The sequence below is a fragment of the Rhododendron vialii genome, chromosome 8a (assembly GCF_030253575.1).
Source record: "Rhododendron vialii isolate Sample 1 chromosome 8a, ASM3025357v1".
In the NCBI taxonomy this organism is placed as follows: domain Eukaryota; kingdom Viridiplantae; phylum Streptophyta; class Magnoliopsida; order Ericales; family Ericaceae; genus Rhododendron; species Rhododendron vialii.
This window is the reverse complement of record NC_080564.1, coordinates 5852615-5867836: the sequence shown is the minus strand read 5'-3', so window position 1 is coordinate 5867836 and position 15222 is coordinate 5852615. Positions and strand designations below refer to the sequence as shown.

The following is a 15222-nucleotide window of genomic DNA, read 5'->3' as shown; positions in this document are numbered from 1 at the left end:
TAGATGGGTTTTCTGCTGGTTGTGGTGTGCGGCTTGATGGGGGTAGTGTTGGTGGTTTTCGGATGGCTGGTAGTGGCTAGGATCCTGGTGGTGGTCGGTGTTAGATTTGGTTTCCTTTCATATTTTAAAAAATGATCGGTGAAGATGGCGGTGGTGATCGGTGATGATTTCAATTTGGTGTTGGCGAGGTGGATGCAGCCCCCATGGCTGGGATCTCTTGTCGTCTTTGTGTGCCGAAGTCCGGCCGGCGGCTGTTCGGAGTTCTCAATCGGGCGAGGGGCTGTCAGTCCGTCGTGTTGGATTGCTGCTGCTGGTGATGATCATGGCTGCTGGAAATTTGGGTTTGGCAGATTCGGTGGTGGTTTTGGTGTCCCTTGACCCTAATTGTTTTGGTTCTCATTTTCATAGGTCAGATCTAGCCGCCGGCCTCTACATCTGAGAGAGGTTGGCTCGACTTAATGGCGAGGTTGTTTTTCTGGTATTTTGTACGGCAATTGTGGCTGGTGTAGTTAGGGTGGTGTAGTTAGGGTTTGGGGATTGGTTTGGGTGGACCGGCCCAGGTTTGGGTGTTTGGGGCTTTCATTGTTTATTTTGGGTATGGGTTGGGCTTTATTGTTCCTTTTTTCGTTGAGGACCCAGTAGACCCTCAGGTGTTTTGGGCTTTTGACCTTGTGATGTTCATCCAATTTTTTGTTGGATTCCCTTCCCCCTTTCCCCATTTTTAATAAAATTTCATCTTTTGCCAATCAAAAAAAAAAAAAATCATTTAGATTGTGTTTAGAAAGCGTTGCGCCGTCCCTTCAGACACGGACATGTGTTGCACCGTGCTTTCAGGCATAGACATGCACTAGCACTAGTAAACTTATAAAACTAACCAAGTTTCGTTCAAATTAGCAGGTTTAGTTCACAATATTGTTACGAGAACCTGTATAATTGGAAGGTAGGTTCAGCTCAAAATAGCGCCTGTAATAAATTTTCTTCATTTTCTCAATTAATGGTGATGTGTCACTTTTTAATTGGACATGCGCAAGCACCTAGTTTTAAGCTGTACGTGTATAGAATTTAGTCCCATTCAGATAAACAAACCCAAACTCCGCACCATTCTTATAAAATTTGTAAATTCCAAGTTAATGACCTTTTTAACTTTGTGAAAACTCCCATTTTGCCCTTACGCGAATAAATTTCTTCGGTCCCAAAAAATTAAAGTTACAATCAAATCAATTTACTCCCCAACTAATTTAGTCCCAAAAGTCATTAGGAACAGCCAAAGGCAACTAAGCTGCCTTTGGCTGTTTAGCCCGAGATAGCGGTGGAGTGATGCAATACTATAGAGCAGGCAGAATTGTGGCATCTTCAGCGTTGGTAACAGAAGCTTGGGCTTTGCGTATAGCCTGTGGGATGGCTAAGGATTTGGGAATTGTTAAAGCAGTGTTTGAATCGGATTGTCAAGTGCTGATTAATTGTCTCAATAGCAAGGTGGAGCATTGCCCATGGGAGATAATAGCTATGGTGGAAGACATCAAGATCTGGGCTTATCATTTGAGTTGGATTTTGGTTTGGGTTCCTAGGGAGCAAAACAGTGTGGCTAATTGTATAGATAGACCTTATAGTGTCATTTCAGGTTGTATTCCGCCTGGACTCGAATCCCTCCTTATGAAGGATAAACCTGTTTGATCTCTTGTAATCAATTTCGACTTGTCAAAAAAAAAAAAAAAAAGGGAACTACACAATTTTTTTTTAAGGTCGTTAACTTAGAATCCGTAAAGCTAACGAAAGACTAAAGGAGTGGATATAACTGATCAACGAAAGACTAAAGGAGTGAATATGACTGATCAACATTATTCCATAGTTCTGAATACCGTTTCGGACAGGGTATCGGTTTTCCTACTGGTACGGTACGTACCGGTACCGATCAGGTACCGGGTACCGTTTCGGATTTACCGCAACTACAATATATATAATAATTATATGTAATTATAATTCAAAAAAATCCCCCATATCATACAATTCATCATGAAATATCTCTACTAGAGATTCTCTAGTCCCACATTGCTTAGTTACAAAACTCTTTTCCACTTTAAATGACTTTGCTCACTAGTGAACTTGTGAATGAGAACCCAATAAGAGGTCTCGCGCGCTCGGAAAAATGTGCCGTGGCCGAAGGCAATTTGGAAAAACTGATTCGGAAACCAATTAACCGGGTGCTCGTCACGGGTTATTCGTGCGCAGGGGGATGCAAATCCGGTACCGGCCGGTATTGAGACCGGAACGAAACGGTATCCATAACTATGCGTTATTCGCATTCAAGGGAAACTGCTGTATTACTTGAATGGTTGGGGGGGCCAGTGTAGTGTACTTATAAGAAACCTTAAGGAAGGTTGATGTGGATTACCATCTTTTCTTTAATCAAAGTCCAATCCTGTTCGTAATACTCCCCCTTCGGCTATTCTTACGTAAATGTCCGGTCCGAAAATTTAGACCTTTAAATATATTTATTTTTTTGGTTCAAAAAATTTGAAAAAAATGCCTTCAGGCAAAGGTTCAAATTTTTTGAAAAAAAGAGAGCATATTTCTGAAGGCCTAAATTTTTAGTCCGGACATTTATATAGAGACGGAGAGAATATTACTGAATCCAGGAATAAGAGAGCAATTTTGTTTATTCTCGGCGAGGGCATACTCATTTCGTATATCACTTTGCCGATCAAAATTGTTCAGTTTCTCTAGATTCATTTTCTAGGTGGCCGTAACAAAATCCAGTTCAATCTGATCTCGATCAGTCCTTCATCTAGGATTTTATTTACTTTCTTTAAAATTCTTAAACAAAAAATTGAACTTTTAAATTAAACGCTTACCAATATCTCCTATTTAAGTTAAACTTTTGCAGGATCTCCTAACAAAACAATTAACGAAATGAATAAACGCTTACTACCCCGAGGAATAGTGGTTCTGTATTTTCTTCTTCTCACCGTCGGCCGTTATTTTTCCAAACGAGTGGCGGGCACCGCCTCACAAAAATTTCGTCTTCACCCAAAAATACCGTAAACACCATAAATACCGCGTATCGAATTTGGTACTAATATCGAATCGCCACCATGAGCTCACTTCAGGCTTCAACCTCTTGCGGCGGCGCTGCCATTTCCTCCGTCGTTCCCCCTCCTCGCCTCCGCCACCGCCGCATAATATTAGCAAAAGGTATAGCCCCCGACATTACGACAAACCCTCTCCATTTCAAAAATTCGATTTTACCATCCAACTAGCCCTACGTTAACCCGTGGGGTTAGCGTAGTGATCAAGGATTGGGACTTAAGGTTTGGTTCCTCCTAACTCCTTAGGTCTCAAGTTCGAAACCGAAACCTCTTGGGCGCTAATAACTGGTTTGGGGTGAGTCGCTCTGATCCCGCAAGTGGAAGGTGAGGTTGGTCATAATGAGGTGCGCCAAAGCCAAAGCAAAAGTGCTATGGGTACACCGGTGGTGTACACCATATGTACACCACCTATGTAGCAACTGACATGGTGCAGCAATGGGCCTCACCTCTTCTATTTTCCAATTCAAAATTTCACCATCTTGCCGGAAATTTTGACCCAATTTTACTAACTCAGTTCCAAACCCAACACCCTCCTGAGTTGACTCACTTTTACTCCCATCATCGATCCCATTTTCACCTCCCACCGTCGACACCGCCGACCACCATCACCACTGACGCCGGGGACCACTGTCTGCGACTCCCATCTCTCTCAGTCTCTCTACAAAATTGAATCCGATTGTTGCACTTGTCCAACAAAATTGAATGAAACTTGAAGAGGTAAAAAACGCTTGATCCGAAACATGTGAAATCACTTATTTTTTCCAACTAATCTTCCCCATTTTCTATTTCTTCCTTACATTTCTGTATTTTAATACAAAACAGTTTGCTATAATTTTCCAAAAACATCCTCTGTTATGAAATTAGGGTTACTCTAAAGTTAGGGCTTTTCTAAACTTAGGGGTTTGAAGAACTGGACCTGGACAAAATTATCATTTCAGAAGAATTTTTTTTTTTTTTGGGTTATTTCAAACTTTGCTTTTCAGTGGAACCGTCGGAGAAGTCTGTTGCACCGTAATAATGAGGAAGTTCTCGGAGCAGTATGCTCGTAAAGTCGGGAACGTACTTTTGTGTCGACAAAGGAGTCACTTCTGTTGTTATCAAGGTATGTTGGATTGTCGGTACTTTACTTTTTATTTTAATCTACGCAACCGATACTTCAACATTTGGGCAATTGAGAATCAGAGTAAGTAATAGCAATTTACTTGCAATGTTCTAAAAGCCGCTAGGCGCTAGTCGGACGGTCGGTCACCTTCGAGCGATTAATCGGATTAATTGGTGCATGTTAATTAGTAATCAGCGATTAATTGTTAGTCGGACCTAATCGGATAGGCCCCCCAGCAATTAATCGCCAATTAATCCTTGTTTTAGAACACTGTTTACTTGTGTATTTCACTGGTAGCAAGTGATGTATACCACAAAGACGCCGGTTGATTTATATTGCTGATTGTATTATATGACGCTTGACAGTCATGCGCCAACTGTTCATGCGGAAATTTGGACTTTATTAGGGATCCTAAGATCCCGCAGCACCTTCCTGAGTGTTTCAATGGCAGAATCATTGGAAGTGGAAGCGCTGCTATTTTTGTGTTGTTGAATGCCAATAGGTAGATGGTAGGCAGAACAGACGAAGGAAAGCCACTTACGGAAAAATAGTTGACTAGGCTATCAGCAGGCAGTGCAATCTGAAGCTCAATGAGTTCACTCACCTTAAAGTATAATACAAAAGGAGACGAGATTAATCGAAAGTCATAGACTCAAAGGCCGCAGAATCCATCTGTCCTGATTGATCCTGACCCTTTCCCCATTACAGTACGTTATATGCTATTGCTAGGGCTTGTAACATATGTTTCCCACGTAGATTTCAAAGCTTAAAGGCTTAAGCACGCGAATCAGCTTCCAGAAAACTTGAACAGGTGTTGTACTTAGCTTTCACAACTCCAGCAACAAATGAGTTGGGCGCTTAATCGATAACTGATCTCTTGCATTCCATTTATTTACACTGCCCCTATTTCTTTTGCCAGGATGTCCTTCATTAGCCAGCGCCTTCAAGAGCCATTCAGTCCTTGAACGCTCTGTCTCGAGCCTTTCTTTATTTAGCTTCGTCCTCTTCAGTTGTCCCTTTGCTTCTCAACTGTGTAAGCCTAAATCTAGCCACGGCACATATTTGAGCCGATGATCCTCTCTCTCTCTCTCTCTCTCTCTCTCTCTCTCTCTCTCTCTCTCTCCCCTTGCTTTTCCCCCTCGAATTTTTTTCTATGCTTCTACAGCAATTGGTCAGGGGCAACAGCGGCAGGGTTTTAGCCCAAATTTGCCAAAAGACTGACCTAGTGAAAAACCCTAAATCCTCCAAGTCAGAATTCCGGAAAACACCAAGAAGTCCCCATTCTTAACACAAAGAAACCTCTGGCTTTTAGAAAATCTTTCCTCGTCAATTATGCACAATTTGCTGGGGTTGTCTGTCTTCCTTTCTTGGAATTTGGGATTTAAGCGAGGAGTTGGGTAAGCTTTCTTAGGGTATGGCTTCTCTGGGTAACCCACCCTTGCGTGACTGTTGTTGGAATTTGGTAGTTAAGACTTAAGAGAGGAGTTGGCTAAGCTATCTTAGGGTATGACTTCTCTGGGTAACCCACCCTTGCGTGACTATTGTGCTAAATTGAAAGCTTCAAAATCTTCAAGCCCTATCTCTCTGAGCCTCTTTGGCAAACACCAAATATCAAACATAGTTAGTTAGTCTTCAATTCTTTGGTAGAGTTACTGACCAATATTCACAGATCAAAAAGCATAATTCCTTGTAGTAGTATGGGGCATAAGGCATTGCAGAGCCAGAGATGCCATGTGCAGGAATTAGGATTAGTTCAGGCTACTGTACACAAACTGATATCTTTGCTACAGGAACTAGCTTGGTAGCTTTATAAGGTGCTTTGTATCTGTACATAGGTTTGTGCAGCGTCATCAATGTTCTAGCAAGCTGTTGAAAGTGGGTAAACAATCTAATGTAATTGGATATGGTTCATTTTCTTCTAATTCTCCTCCTAAGCTGATGCTCTTGAAAGCCAAAGATGTAATCTTGGCACCTACTGCATTGAACTTAATCAAGTTTTCAGTAGGGAAATGCAAGTGCGAGTTGTAAATGAATCAGAATTTGAAATTATACGAGCATCAGTTTTGGGAGGGTTTTGGACCTTATAGTTCTATCTTTACTCTTGATAAAGCTGGAGCAGTTAATGGTCTGACTGTCTGAGGTTTCAATGAACTAGTGAATAGTTGTGATCAAGGAGTGATAGATTACATGGGTAAATGTCAATTCTCGTCAGTTTAATTGGACAACAATTGCGGTAATTTGATGTAGTTGGTAGTTGTTCTATGTAGTCTAATAAAATCTGCAGAATTTTTTTGTAATATTTTGGATATGTGTGCATCGAATTAGATTTAATGCAAAGTCTATTATGCTGGATGGTGCAATGACATCTCAAGCAAATCAGGATTCAGAGCTGATGAATTCATACATGTGTGACATCATGTGTTAAGAGCCATTGTTCTTCCTTTGTACTATGATTTGTGGATCTCATCTGTCAGATTCTTGATCGGTAAATTAATAGAAAGAAATTGAAAATCATTTATTTTCTTTCCTCCAATATATCTTTGAAAACATCACATCACTTTCTTAAACCCAAGTAGTTATTTGAAAGATACTCAACTTGGTAAACAAACAGGGACTTGCTGACCATAAAGATTCATTGGGAGCACCACTTTGCCCTTGTAGGTAAACAACACTGACCTTTTTATCATCTTTCGTGGAAGAATTTCTTCCAAATATCAAAGGTAGTCTTTTCTTCTTCTCATTTAGAATTTCCTACACTAAGTTCTTTTTGTTTCAGGCACTATGATGATAAAGCTGCTGAGGCTGGGCAAGGATTTTGGAACTGTCCATGTGTTCCCATGAGAGAGAGGTTGATATAATTAGTCTAAAATATGTCACCTTCTGATAGTACGTATTCCTTCTTGCATGGCAGGCATGTAACGTAATTTCATCAGAAACTTTTATTTTTGGAAGGTGGAATCTGCTTCTTGTGTGGTAGGCATGTAACGTTATTTCATCAGAAACTTTTATCTTTCTGGAAGGTGGAATCTGTGACATAATGATTTGCGAGGACCTCTTTTGGTCTTCTTAGTTTGGCTTTCTCAATGAAGTGCTTCCACTTGGCAAAATATATGAGTTGGGATTAGTGGTGTGGAAATAGTTTTATGATGTCGTAGAGGTAGCGAGTACTCTCATCATGGTTTTTTCCTTGTCAGTCTTTGGTGCTTTGGCTGCCAACTATTGCATTCCGCCGTAGTCTGACTGAATTTGGAGCTCGATTATTTCTTCTCTTTAGAAAAGAGGAATCTTATTGCCAGGCTTTTGTTATAGAGAATTAAGATGGTTCTTATTGTGATGACGATTATTATTCTCAGTAATAACTACAGAGAGTTTTGTGATGTGGAAAACGAACTTTTGGTGGACTTGAATATGGTCCTCAATTCGCAGGAATTTATGAAGCCATTATTCTCTTTTACATGTGGAATTTTGGTTTCTACATGTTTCTTTAAACAGTTTTCATAGTATCCTCACTGATTGAAAGGTCGACTTAATAATCCCTGTCGTCGCTTGATTCTTTAACCTGTCACTTGTGTTCTAATTGTGTGAGTTCCTTGGCACGGCAGGAAGGAGTGTCACTGTATGCTATTCCTCACCCCTGAAAATGACTTTGCTGGCCAGGAACAGGTCACAACTTGTCCTTGCCTTTGATTTCCTCTTTCCTTTGTTTTCTTTTTGTTCCTTACATAGAGACATGAAGTCCGGTTTAAAATTTTCTCTTGAGTACAATGCCAAACAAGCTGCTGCTTCTTCTTTTTCGGTCAAATGGAAATTCGTCAAACAAGCTATTATTATGTTCTAAGATGTGACAATAGCCCTTGTACATCTACATACTCCTCATTAGGAAGGCTGATGACTCAGGGAAGAAGATTTGAATAGATTTCTTCAGCCTTATAATAGATGCATTCATGTTAAGCTTCGATGTGCTGGAGAGAAGGGAGAGAGACGGATCTTGCTTCCGAACTTGATTTTTCTTTGCGTTATATCTTGATTGCATTGTTACCGGTCATCTCTGTTTTCATGGTGCAGACCATTTCCTTGGAAGGCGTCAGAGAATCCACAGCAAATATGTAGTGCTCTGGTGTAATGAATTCACTTATTTAATCATCACTTGTATGTATTCTGATATGGGTCTTCCCTATACCTAAGAACTGGGTTCTTGCTAGCGGGTTCTTGTTTGTAAATCCTTGTCAACACTCGGTCTGAAGGAGGGTACAGAAAGGATCTTTGTATCGGCTCTGTCTTTCGGACCTGGGGACCCTGCCAAGCAGGTACCCGCTTGACAACGGTGCCGAGTGCATCTCGACCGTCTCTTTCTTGGAAAAGTTTGTTTTTAATCTGGATCCCTAAAAACATATTTGAACGGTCCAGATGCACTCAGCATAGCTCCCAAGCACCCTGGCAGCATCTCCCAATCCCCTACGAACCATGCGTGAAGGTTTCCCATCACACGGCTCACCAACTTGATCTTCCGCGGGAACTGTATGTTCGAACAGGCCTGGAAAAAGAGGTAAGGTCTCGCTTTCCTTTGCCACTCAAGTGTACCGCATCTGCTGTGCTTGGGCCCCTTCTTCCCTTCCCTACTGAAAGAGTCCACCGCCTGCAATAATAGGGCGTGCAGGCCTGCCCCTTTTTTTAGTAGGTGATTCACAATACCGAACCGAAGAAAAGGCTGGATCAAGAAAATGGGTACTACTTATTAAAAAAAAAGGAAAAAGAAAAGAAAAGGGGGTACTACAAGCTCTGCCCCACGCATCTAACCAGCTCTGGTTTACCGGTTCTACCGACTAGACCCTTAGAGTGATGTCTTTCTATCCTTACAATCAAGATTATGAGTCAATAAGAACAATTCATCAAAATGGTCACACATATTCGGTATCCGATTAAATTGGTCCAACATTCAATTATATATGAAATGAAAAAGAAAAAAAAACCAGCAGCAGCCACCGTTATCCATAACTACAAGCATAATAACGATGTTTAACAGGCTTTGACAGACGGAGTACTAGGCGGAGATGCTGCCACCCCCGTGCCGCCACGACCTTCCTTTGCGCAATCATTGCCACCGCCATTAACGTTTCTCTTTGCTAAAGCAATCAAAAACTTGCTATCAGAAGCGCTGGCAGTCACAGCGGAGGAATTCGGCTTGCAGCTGTGGTCAGCGGGGAAGCGGTGCTTCAAACAAACCTTGATTTGGCAACTCTTGCAGACACTCGTGTTCGAAAGGCTCAACACGTCCCTGCACCGCCTCACGGCGCATGTTGGCTTCTTCTTCTTCTTCGGGTCGCAGTCCCCTGATTTCTCGTGCCTGTCTAATAGTGCCTTCTCGTCGTCTTTGTAGCGGCCGGTTGTTTCGATCGACGTCGAACAGGTTTTGCAGACTTGTACTTTTCTGTTTCTGTGGTCGGATTTCGGGCAGTTGTGCGATTCGTATGATCTGTGGTCCAAACAAAATACCTGCGTTGCATATCGAATCAATTAAATCGAATTGAAATTCTATTGTGGATATGACCCAAACCAACTTACGGTTCCACGAAAAAAAAATTAAGCAAGAAAAAATACCGAACCATACATTCGTCATATCAACGAATTGGCTAATCAAAACGAATCATGCTTCAAAAACCCAATAAGTTGAACACAAAATTAACATGCGGAATTAGAGCGCATGATTTGAGAATTAAGTAGAATTGAAGAAACAGAATCGAATTATTTGAGGTTCTTTTTTTTAGTATTATTATTTACCTTTCGACATGAGTCGCACTTAAAGGGGAGGAAATCGAGTTGATTGCATTCAGGGTCTTGACAATGGGCTCCCAAATCCGGAAAAGCTTCTGTTCCGCCTTCCATCTCTCTCTCTCTCTCTCTCTCTCTCTCTCTCTCTCTCTCTCGGTTCCGCTGCTTCTCTTTCTCTCTCTCTCTCTCTCTCTCTGAAATCTCAGAATTTGTGATTCGCCAATTCCACCACAGCTCGCGTATGCGTGTATATATATATATGGTTTCTTCTTGGCTTGGGAAGGAAGACAAGTCTTTCCCAATTCCTACCTCTTTCCAGTTTTGGTTTTGCCGTTTCCAGTGGATGATTCTAGGCTTTTTTTTTGTTATCTAAACGCGGATTTTCTTTTGGAAGGAGTTATCAGTTACGTACGCCTTTTTATCAACAAAGCGCTTGTGGGTCCCAAACACAATAATACACTTGGGCCCTGTTTGGCTGGGGGATTAGATGTAGATTCAACTATCAAACCCGCCATCCATTTTAGTTGGTGCTTGTGTAAGTTTTTATATCCGGACTAATTATTCCAACCGGAATAGTAATCATTTTTGAGCGGATAATATAGTCCCATGGGGGCGTGGGATAGGAGTAATTATTCAAAAGTCTCATATTATCATGTGGCATGTACAAGTGGTATTCCAAACTAATCACGTAGCAGAAAAATTAAGGGGGCTCCGGACTAAAAGTTAAAATTACCAAAATAACCCCATAGTTGCCCTAAAAACTAAAAACAACATACCCAAGTAATTTCTTTGTGGAAAATGCTAACCTCCGCCCTGAGGACGGAAAATAATAGATAAAAGATGTATTGCTATCCGAGAAAGATAAATTGATAGTTGTGAAAATGTATTAATATCCATGATATGTGTAATGATATTTGAACTTCTTTGAAATTATTGGAATATTATCCTCCGCTTAATGGGCAAGACCCCTCCCCTGTTATTAGTCCCCTCCCCAAAGCTGTGGCGAGAGGAAGGCGATTCAAACCCTACCAGAGGAAAGGTCGCGGGAGCAGATCAGAAAGCTCTCTCTCTCTCTCTCTCTCTCTCTCTCTGTGGAAGAATTTTTCAGTATTAGGTGGGTAGCACGTGGTGCCCGCTCGGCATATCTACGCTATCCATTGCAGTTTTGGACGGCTCGAATTTGGAGAGAGAAAAATGAGAGAGAGAGAGAGAGAGAGAGAGAGAGAGAGAGAGTGGTGGGGTGAGAGGAGAAAAAGAGTTTCAATCTGGATCATCCAAAAGTGCATTGAATAGCCCGAATGTGTTGAACAGGCACCACATGAGATCTACCCACCCGGCACCGAAAAATTTCTCGTCTGTGTGTTAAATTACTTGAAATAATGTGGGAAGCAATGCACGAGTGTCTGTTTTCTGATTAAAAAATCTGAAAATTTTATGATCAGTTCATAGATTAGGAAGAGAACAAATAGGCAGCATCAATACCATTGGTCGCGACCGTACCCCGCACTAATTTTATACTTGTATGCATTCCGATATGGGTTTGTTTTAACTTGTACCTAAGAACTGGGTTCTAGCTAGCTTGTACTTATATGGGTTCTTGTTTGTAAATCCTTGTCTAACACTCGGTCTGAAGGAGGGTACAGAAAGGATCTTTGTATCAGCTTTGTAAAATATGCATGCATTTCTATCATATACATTATGACAGTCTTTCCGTCCTTAAAACAATCAAGATTATGAGTGTTGAAAGAACAACAATTCATCGCAATGGTCACAAGTTTTTGACAATTCAGAATCTAATTAAAAGGGAAAGTCTACAATACACCTTTTTTAAAAGGGTGTACTATATACACCTATTTTATGGTTTATTCATTATAGTTTAGTGTATTTTGTAACTTTTGTTCTAGAATTCGTTACCTTTAAACAGTACAATTCGTAATATTTCATTATGATTCATAACATTTTGGTATATCTAATAACTTTTATACGACTCATAACTTTTTAGTAATACGATTCGTAACATTTTCTCTATAATTCATAATATTTTGGGGGTGCATATGATACACACCCAAATAAAGAATGTGTATTCCCCTAATTAAATTGGTCTAACATTCGATTGTGTGTGAAATGAAAAAAAGCAACAGCAGCAGCCACGGTTATCCATAAGTATAAGCATAAGAGCATCTCCAGCGGCCTCCTCTCTTTCCCATTCTCGCTCGAAAGGCGAGCCAAATCCTAAAAAACCCTCAACCAGAAACCTAGCTTGGAACTCGGTAATTTGATGGGGAGCTACAGGACCTCGCTTAAACCAACGAGGTATGGTTCACTCGCTTCTCTCTCTCTCTTTGCTGCAGCCTAGACAACACCGATCGTGAGCAACTTTACCTCGTCGGCTCTCCGATCATTAACACCTCTACGTCAGCGGCGTCTCCAATCGTTGACTCCGGCACCGGATCTCCGTGGGTTTTCAATTTTTGGGTTTTCTGACATCTGGGTTTCCAGATTGGGTAACTGATTGGGTTTTGTTTTTTTGTTTTTTTTTTCCTATATCAAAGGAATTTTGGTGAAATTATTTAGTGGCTAGACAAAGGAAGGCTATTGGAGATGCTCTAATAACGATGTTTAACTGGCTTTGACAGACGGAATCCTTGACAGAGATATTGTTGCCGCCCCCACCGCTACGACCGACCTTCGCGCAATCATTTCCACCGCCAATAACATTTTTCTTTGTTAAGGCTCTGTTTGGAACTTATGGGAAATGGGAGAAAAGAAAGAAAATAAAAAAAAATTCCTTAAGAGTTATTTGGTTCCTATTTAAAGAAAAGGAAAAGAAAATATGAAGGAAATGAAAGTTCTGGAAGAGAAAATCCCCCACATAGTTATAAGGAAAGGATAATTAAATTTTTTTATTTTCTTTCCATTTTTCTCATGAAGCCAAACAAGAGAGATTAATTTTCCTCACAGTTTTTTTTCATTTTCTTTCTTCCACTACACAAGAGAAAATAATTAACTTTCTTCACATTTTCCTCTCTTTTCTTTCCTTTCATTTTCTTTCCACAAGTTCCAAACAGAGCTTAAAACAATTAAAAACTTGCTATCAAAACCGATGTTGATCACAGAGGAAGAATTCCGCTTGCAGCCGTGGTCAGCGGGGAAGCGGTGCTTCAAACAAACCTTGATTTGGCAATCCTTGCAGTACTTCAAGTAATTTCATTCTAGGGTTTGGATTACTTTGCAAATCTTGTTAAGTAAATATATTATTAAAGAAAATCACTTCACTAAACATTTCGTATTCATGGGATGCCACAGGGCCAATTATATTACTTATGTCATCTAACTGAGATTTTAGTTATTTACAACTCAATTATATATATATATGAAAGTACATAAGAGTTTGAGTATATCATGAACAGTACTAGTGGTAAATTATACTTGAAATGCCAAAGGCATCAATAAGCAGAAGCTTTAAGAACCAGATAGGGGAGAGCCGAGAGGGCCACCCTACTCAATCCTTCTCATGTCTTTTACGGATTAGATAAGTCTGCTCTTCGATAATGCGAATCCAGCTAATTATATGATCTTTCCGTTGTCTGATGACTAACCTGATGCAAAAGGATCGGTCCTTCACTTCAAGCCAATAAATAGGTTCTACCCGCTACCAGTTTCAACTTACAATTTCCTCAATTCTCTCTCCCGGAGTCGAGATGCATGAGTAAGTACTACACCACATAAATAAAAATCTCATCTCCAATATATACTTGCTTTTCCATTAATAGTTTCGCCAAGTCATAATAATCAAGGCCAAACAATTTGCATTTTTATCCCATCTGCAATTTTATTTCAGTTTATTTATTCAGCCGATGTGCCAACTTTTCACAGTACTTCATGTAGAAAAGTTCTTATACACGTGTATATATATGGTATATATATATATAAAGTAGTGGTGATTGTTTGACCGTTGATGATCGAGAGCGGCGGGGTAGACTTTCTGATGATCAAGGGCAGATGGGCCTGCCACGTCGGTTGGTCATACCGGTGTAGCACGTGCCACATATATTTCTCTTCCCATAAATTCCAGGGGGTACACAGTTGCATTTGTCACAGCACGCCATGCATGCCGAGAAGCATGAGTGTCTCCTCCTCAAATGCCACTTGCACCTCCCTCGGCATTTTGGTTCGCAGTCTGCAAATCCAAATTTATAAGAACATAACCAAAAACATCAGTTACTTTCTTTTTATTTTTTGCCATTTTAAAAGTTTTGTTAGTTAATTTGCCTCGAACTTTTGCTTTTCTGATTTGTCTTTGACGAGAGAAATTTTCAAAAGTAAAACATTAGGACCGAATATCAATAAAGAAACCCCTGAAGAGTTCAACACTTACGGTCTTTAAGAATAATTATTCCAAACTTACTCTTAAAAAATTATAGGGAATTGAACATGCGCCTACGTACGTACCTATTATTGGTACTGGTGACTCAGCTGGCAGCAGGGCCGGAGGATTGGGAAGAAACACTGGCTGTTTGACCAGTGCACCAGGGAGTACCGGTGGCTCGCCTGGAGTGGCAATTGTAGGCAACTCTGTGGGGAGAAGAGGGCCTGGTGGCGTGACCCAAACTTCAACTGGTGTCGATTCTGCCACCGTGCTAAGAGCAGGGGCCTGCAATATTGTTTACAGTACATTACAAGCGGGTAGGGGACAAGTATCAGCATTACATACCCAACTAATAGCTCAATGAAGGGAATAATAATCCCAGCAAATACAAGGGGAATAACACTCACACGCAGGTGAAGAGATTCAAACTCTATACCTGCTAGTGAGATTCAGGAATCGTGATCAACTGAGCTAACCCCCATTGGTTAGTTGGGGCATGTGTTGGAAACATATCTTGGAGTGGAAACCACATAGTGTAGGTCATTAGATACTAGAAAATTGTGGTAGAAATTTGCCAATTTTTATTAGCCATTGATTTAAGTTGTCATTAATTTCAATCAAGAAAAGGACAGTATATATATAGCTTCTTTTCTTATACATGTATTTTTTATTCCAAAGAGGAATTAACTCAACACTTCACAGAAACAAAATCAGGAAAGATTTTCATTAATTTCATATTGGGTAAAGAGCGAGGGAGAGACATACCCTTGTAGTGAGTAAAAGAAACGAAGCTAGCAAAAGCATGAGAAGTTTCCGGCCCATTGTGGGGCAAATTAAACCAAGAGCTACAATTTGGTGATCTTATGAATGAAAGTGTGGTATTTATAGTGGTGTTA

At 40.5% G+C, this 15222-nt stretch overlaps 3 protein-coding genes across 4 annotated transcripts; 1 reads left to right on the top strand and 2 right to left on the bottom strand.

The window, feature by feature from the left end:
• The first annotated feature begins 3583 nt into the window (after positions 1-3583).
• On the top strand, positions 3584-8405 carry LOC131298924 (ferredoxin-thioredoxin reductase catalytic chain, chloroplastic). Of its 2 annotated transcripts, XM_058324429.1 has the most exons (6): positions 3584-3803; positions 4070-4188; positions 6800-6849; positions 6965-7036; positions 7791-7851; positions 8254-8405. In XM_058324429.1, exons 2-6 carry the CDS (start codon positions 4126-4128, stop codon positions 8296-8298), a joined length of 291 nt encoding a protein of 96 aa, XP_058180412.1. In that variant the 5' UTR covers positions 3584-3803; positions 4070-4125; the 3' UTR covers positions 8299-8405. The 2 variants fall into 2 exon arrangements, 1 of the variants encoding a protein (XP_058180412.1); XR_009190574.1 differs by lacking the exons at positions 3584-3803; positions 4070-4188; positions 7791-7851; positions 8254-8405 and adding an exon at positions 5668-6673 and having other exon boundaries at positions 6965-7295.
• Positions 8406-9073: 668 nt separating this feature from the next.
• Positions 9074-10294, bottom strand: LOC131298923 (zinc finger AN1 domain-containing stress-associated protein 12). Its single transcript, XM_058324428.1, has 2 exons — positions 9967-10294; positions 9074-9681 (listed from the first exon to the last, which is right to left on the bottom strand). The coding sequence occupies exons 1-2, from the start codon at positions 10069-10071 to the stop codon at positions 9205-9207; spliced, it is 582 nt and encodes a 193-aa protein (XP_058180411.1). The 5' UTR covers positions 10072-10294; the 3' UTR covers positions 9074-9204.
• A 3408-nt stretch (positions 10295-13702) lies between these two features.
• Positions 13703-15164, bottom strand: LOC131298922 (gibberellin-regulated protein 13-like). The gene is made up of 3 exons (XM_058324427.1): positions 15092-15164; positions 14410-14611; positions 13703-14137 (listed from the first exon to the last, which is right to left on the bottom strand). Exons 1-3 carry the CDS (start codon positions 15146-15148, stop codon positions 13950-13952), a joined length of 447 nt encoding a protein of 148 aa, XP_058180410.1. The 5' UTR covers positions 15149-15164; the 3' UTR covers positions 13703-13949.
• Between the last annotated feature and the right edge of the window lie 58 nt (positions 15165-15222).

Coding starts and splice junctions, on each gene's coding strand:
- LOC131298924 (XM_058324429.1), top strand. CDS start 4,126: ATGCTCGTAAAGTCGGGAACGTACTTTTGTGTCGACAAAGGAGTCACT. Junction 6,850..6,964: donor GCACCACTTTGCCCTTGTAG/GTAAACAACACT, acceptor TTTTTGTTTCAG/GCACTATGATGATAAAGCTG. Junction 7,852..8,253: donor ACTTTGCTGGCCAGGAACAG/GTCACAACTTGT, acceptor TTCATGGTGCAG/ACCATTTCCTTGGAAGGCGT.
- LOC131298923 (XM_058324428.1), bottom strand. CDS start 10,071: ATGGAAGGCGGAACAGAAGCTTTTCCGGATTTGGGAGCCCATTGTCAA. Junction 9,682..9,966: donor AGTGCGACTCATGTCGAAAG/GTAAATAATAAT, acceptor TATGCAACGCAG/GTATTTTGTTTGGACCACAG.
- LOC131298922 (XM_058324427.1), bottom strand. CDS start 15,148: ATGGGCCGGAAACTTCTCATGCTTTTGCTAGCTTCGTTTCTTTTACTC. Junction 14,612..15,091: donor TTCTTTTACTCACTACAAGG/GTATGTCTCTCC, acceptor ACAATATTGCAG/GCCCCTGCTCTTAGCACGGT. Junction 14,138..14,409: donor GTCACCAGTACCAATAATAG/GTACGTACGTAG, acceptor TTGGATTTGCAG/ACTGCGAACCAAAATGCCGA.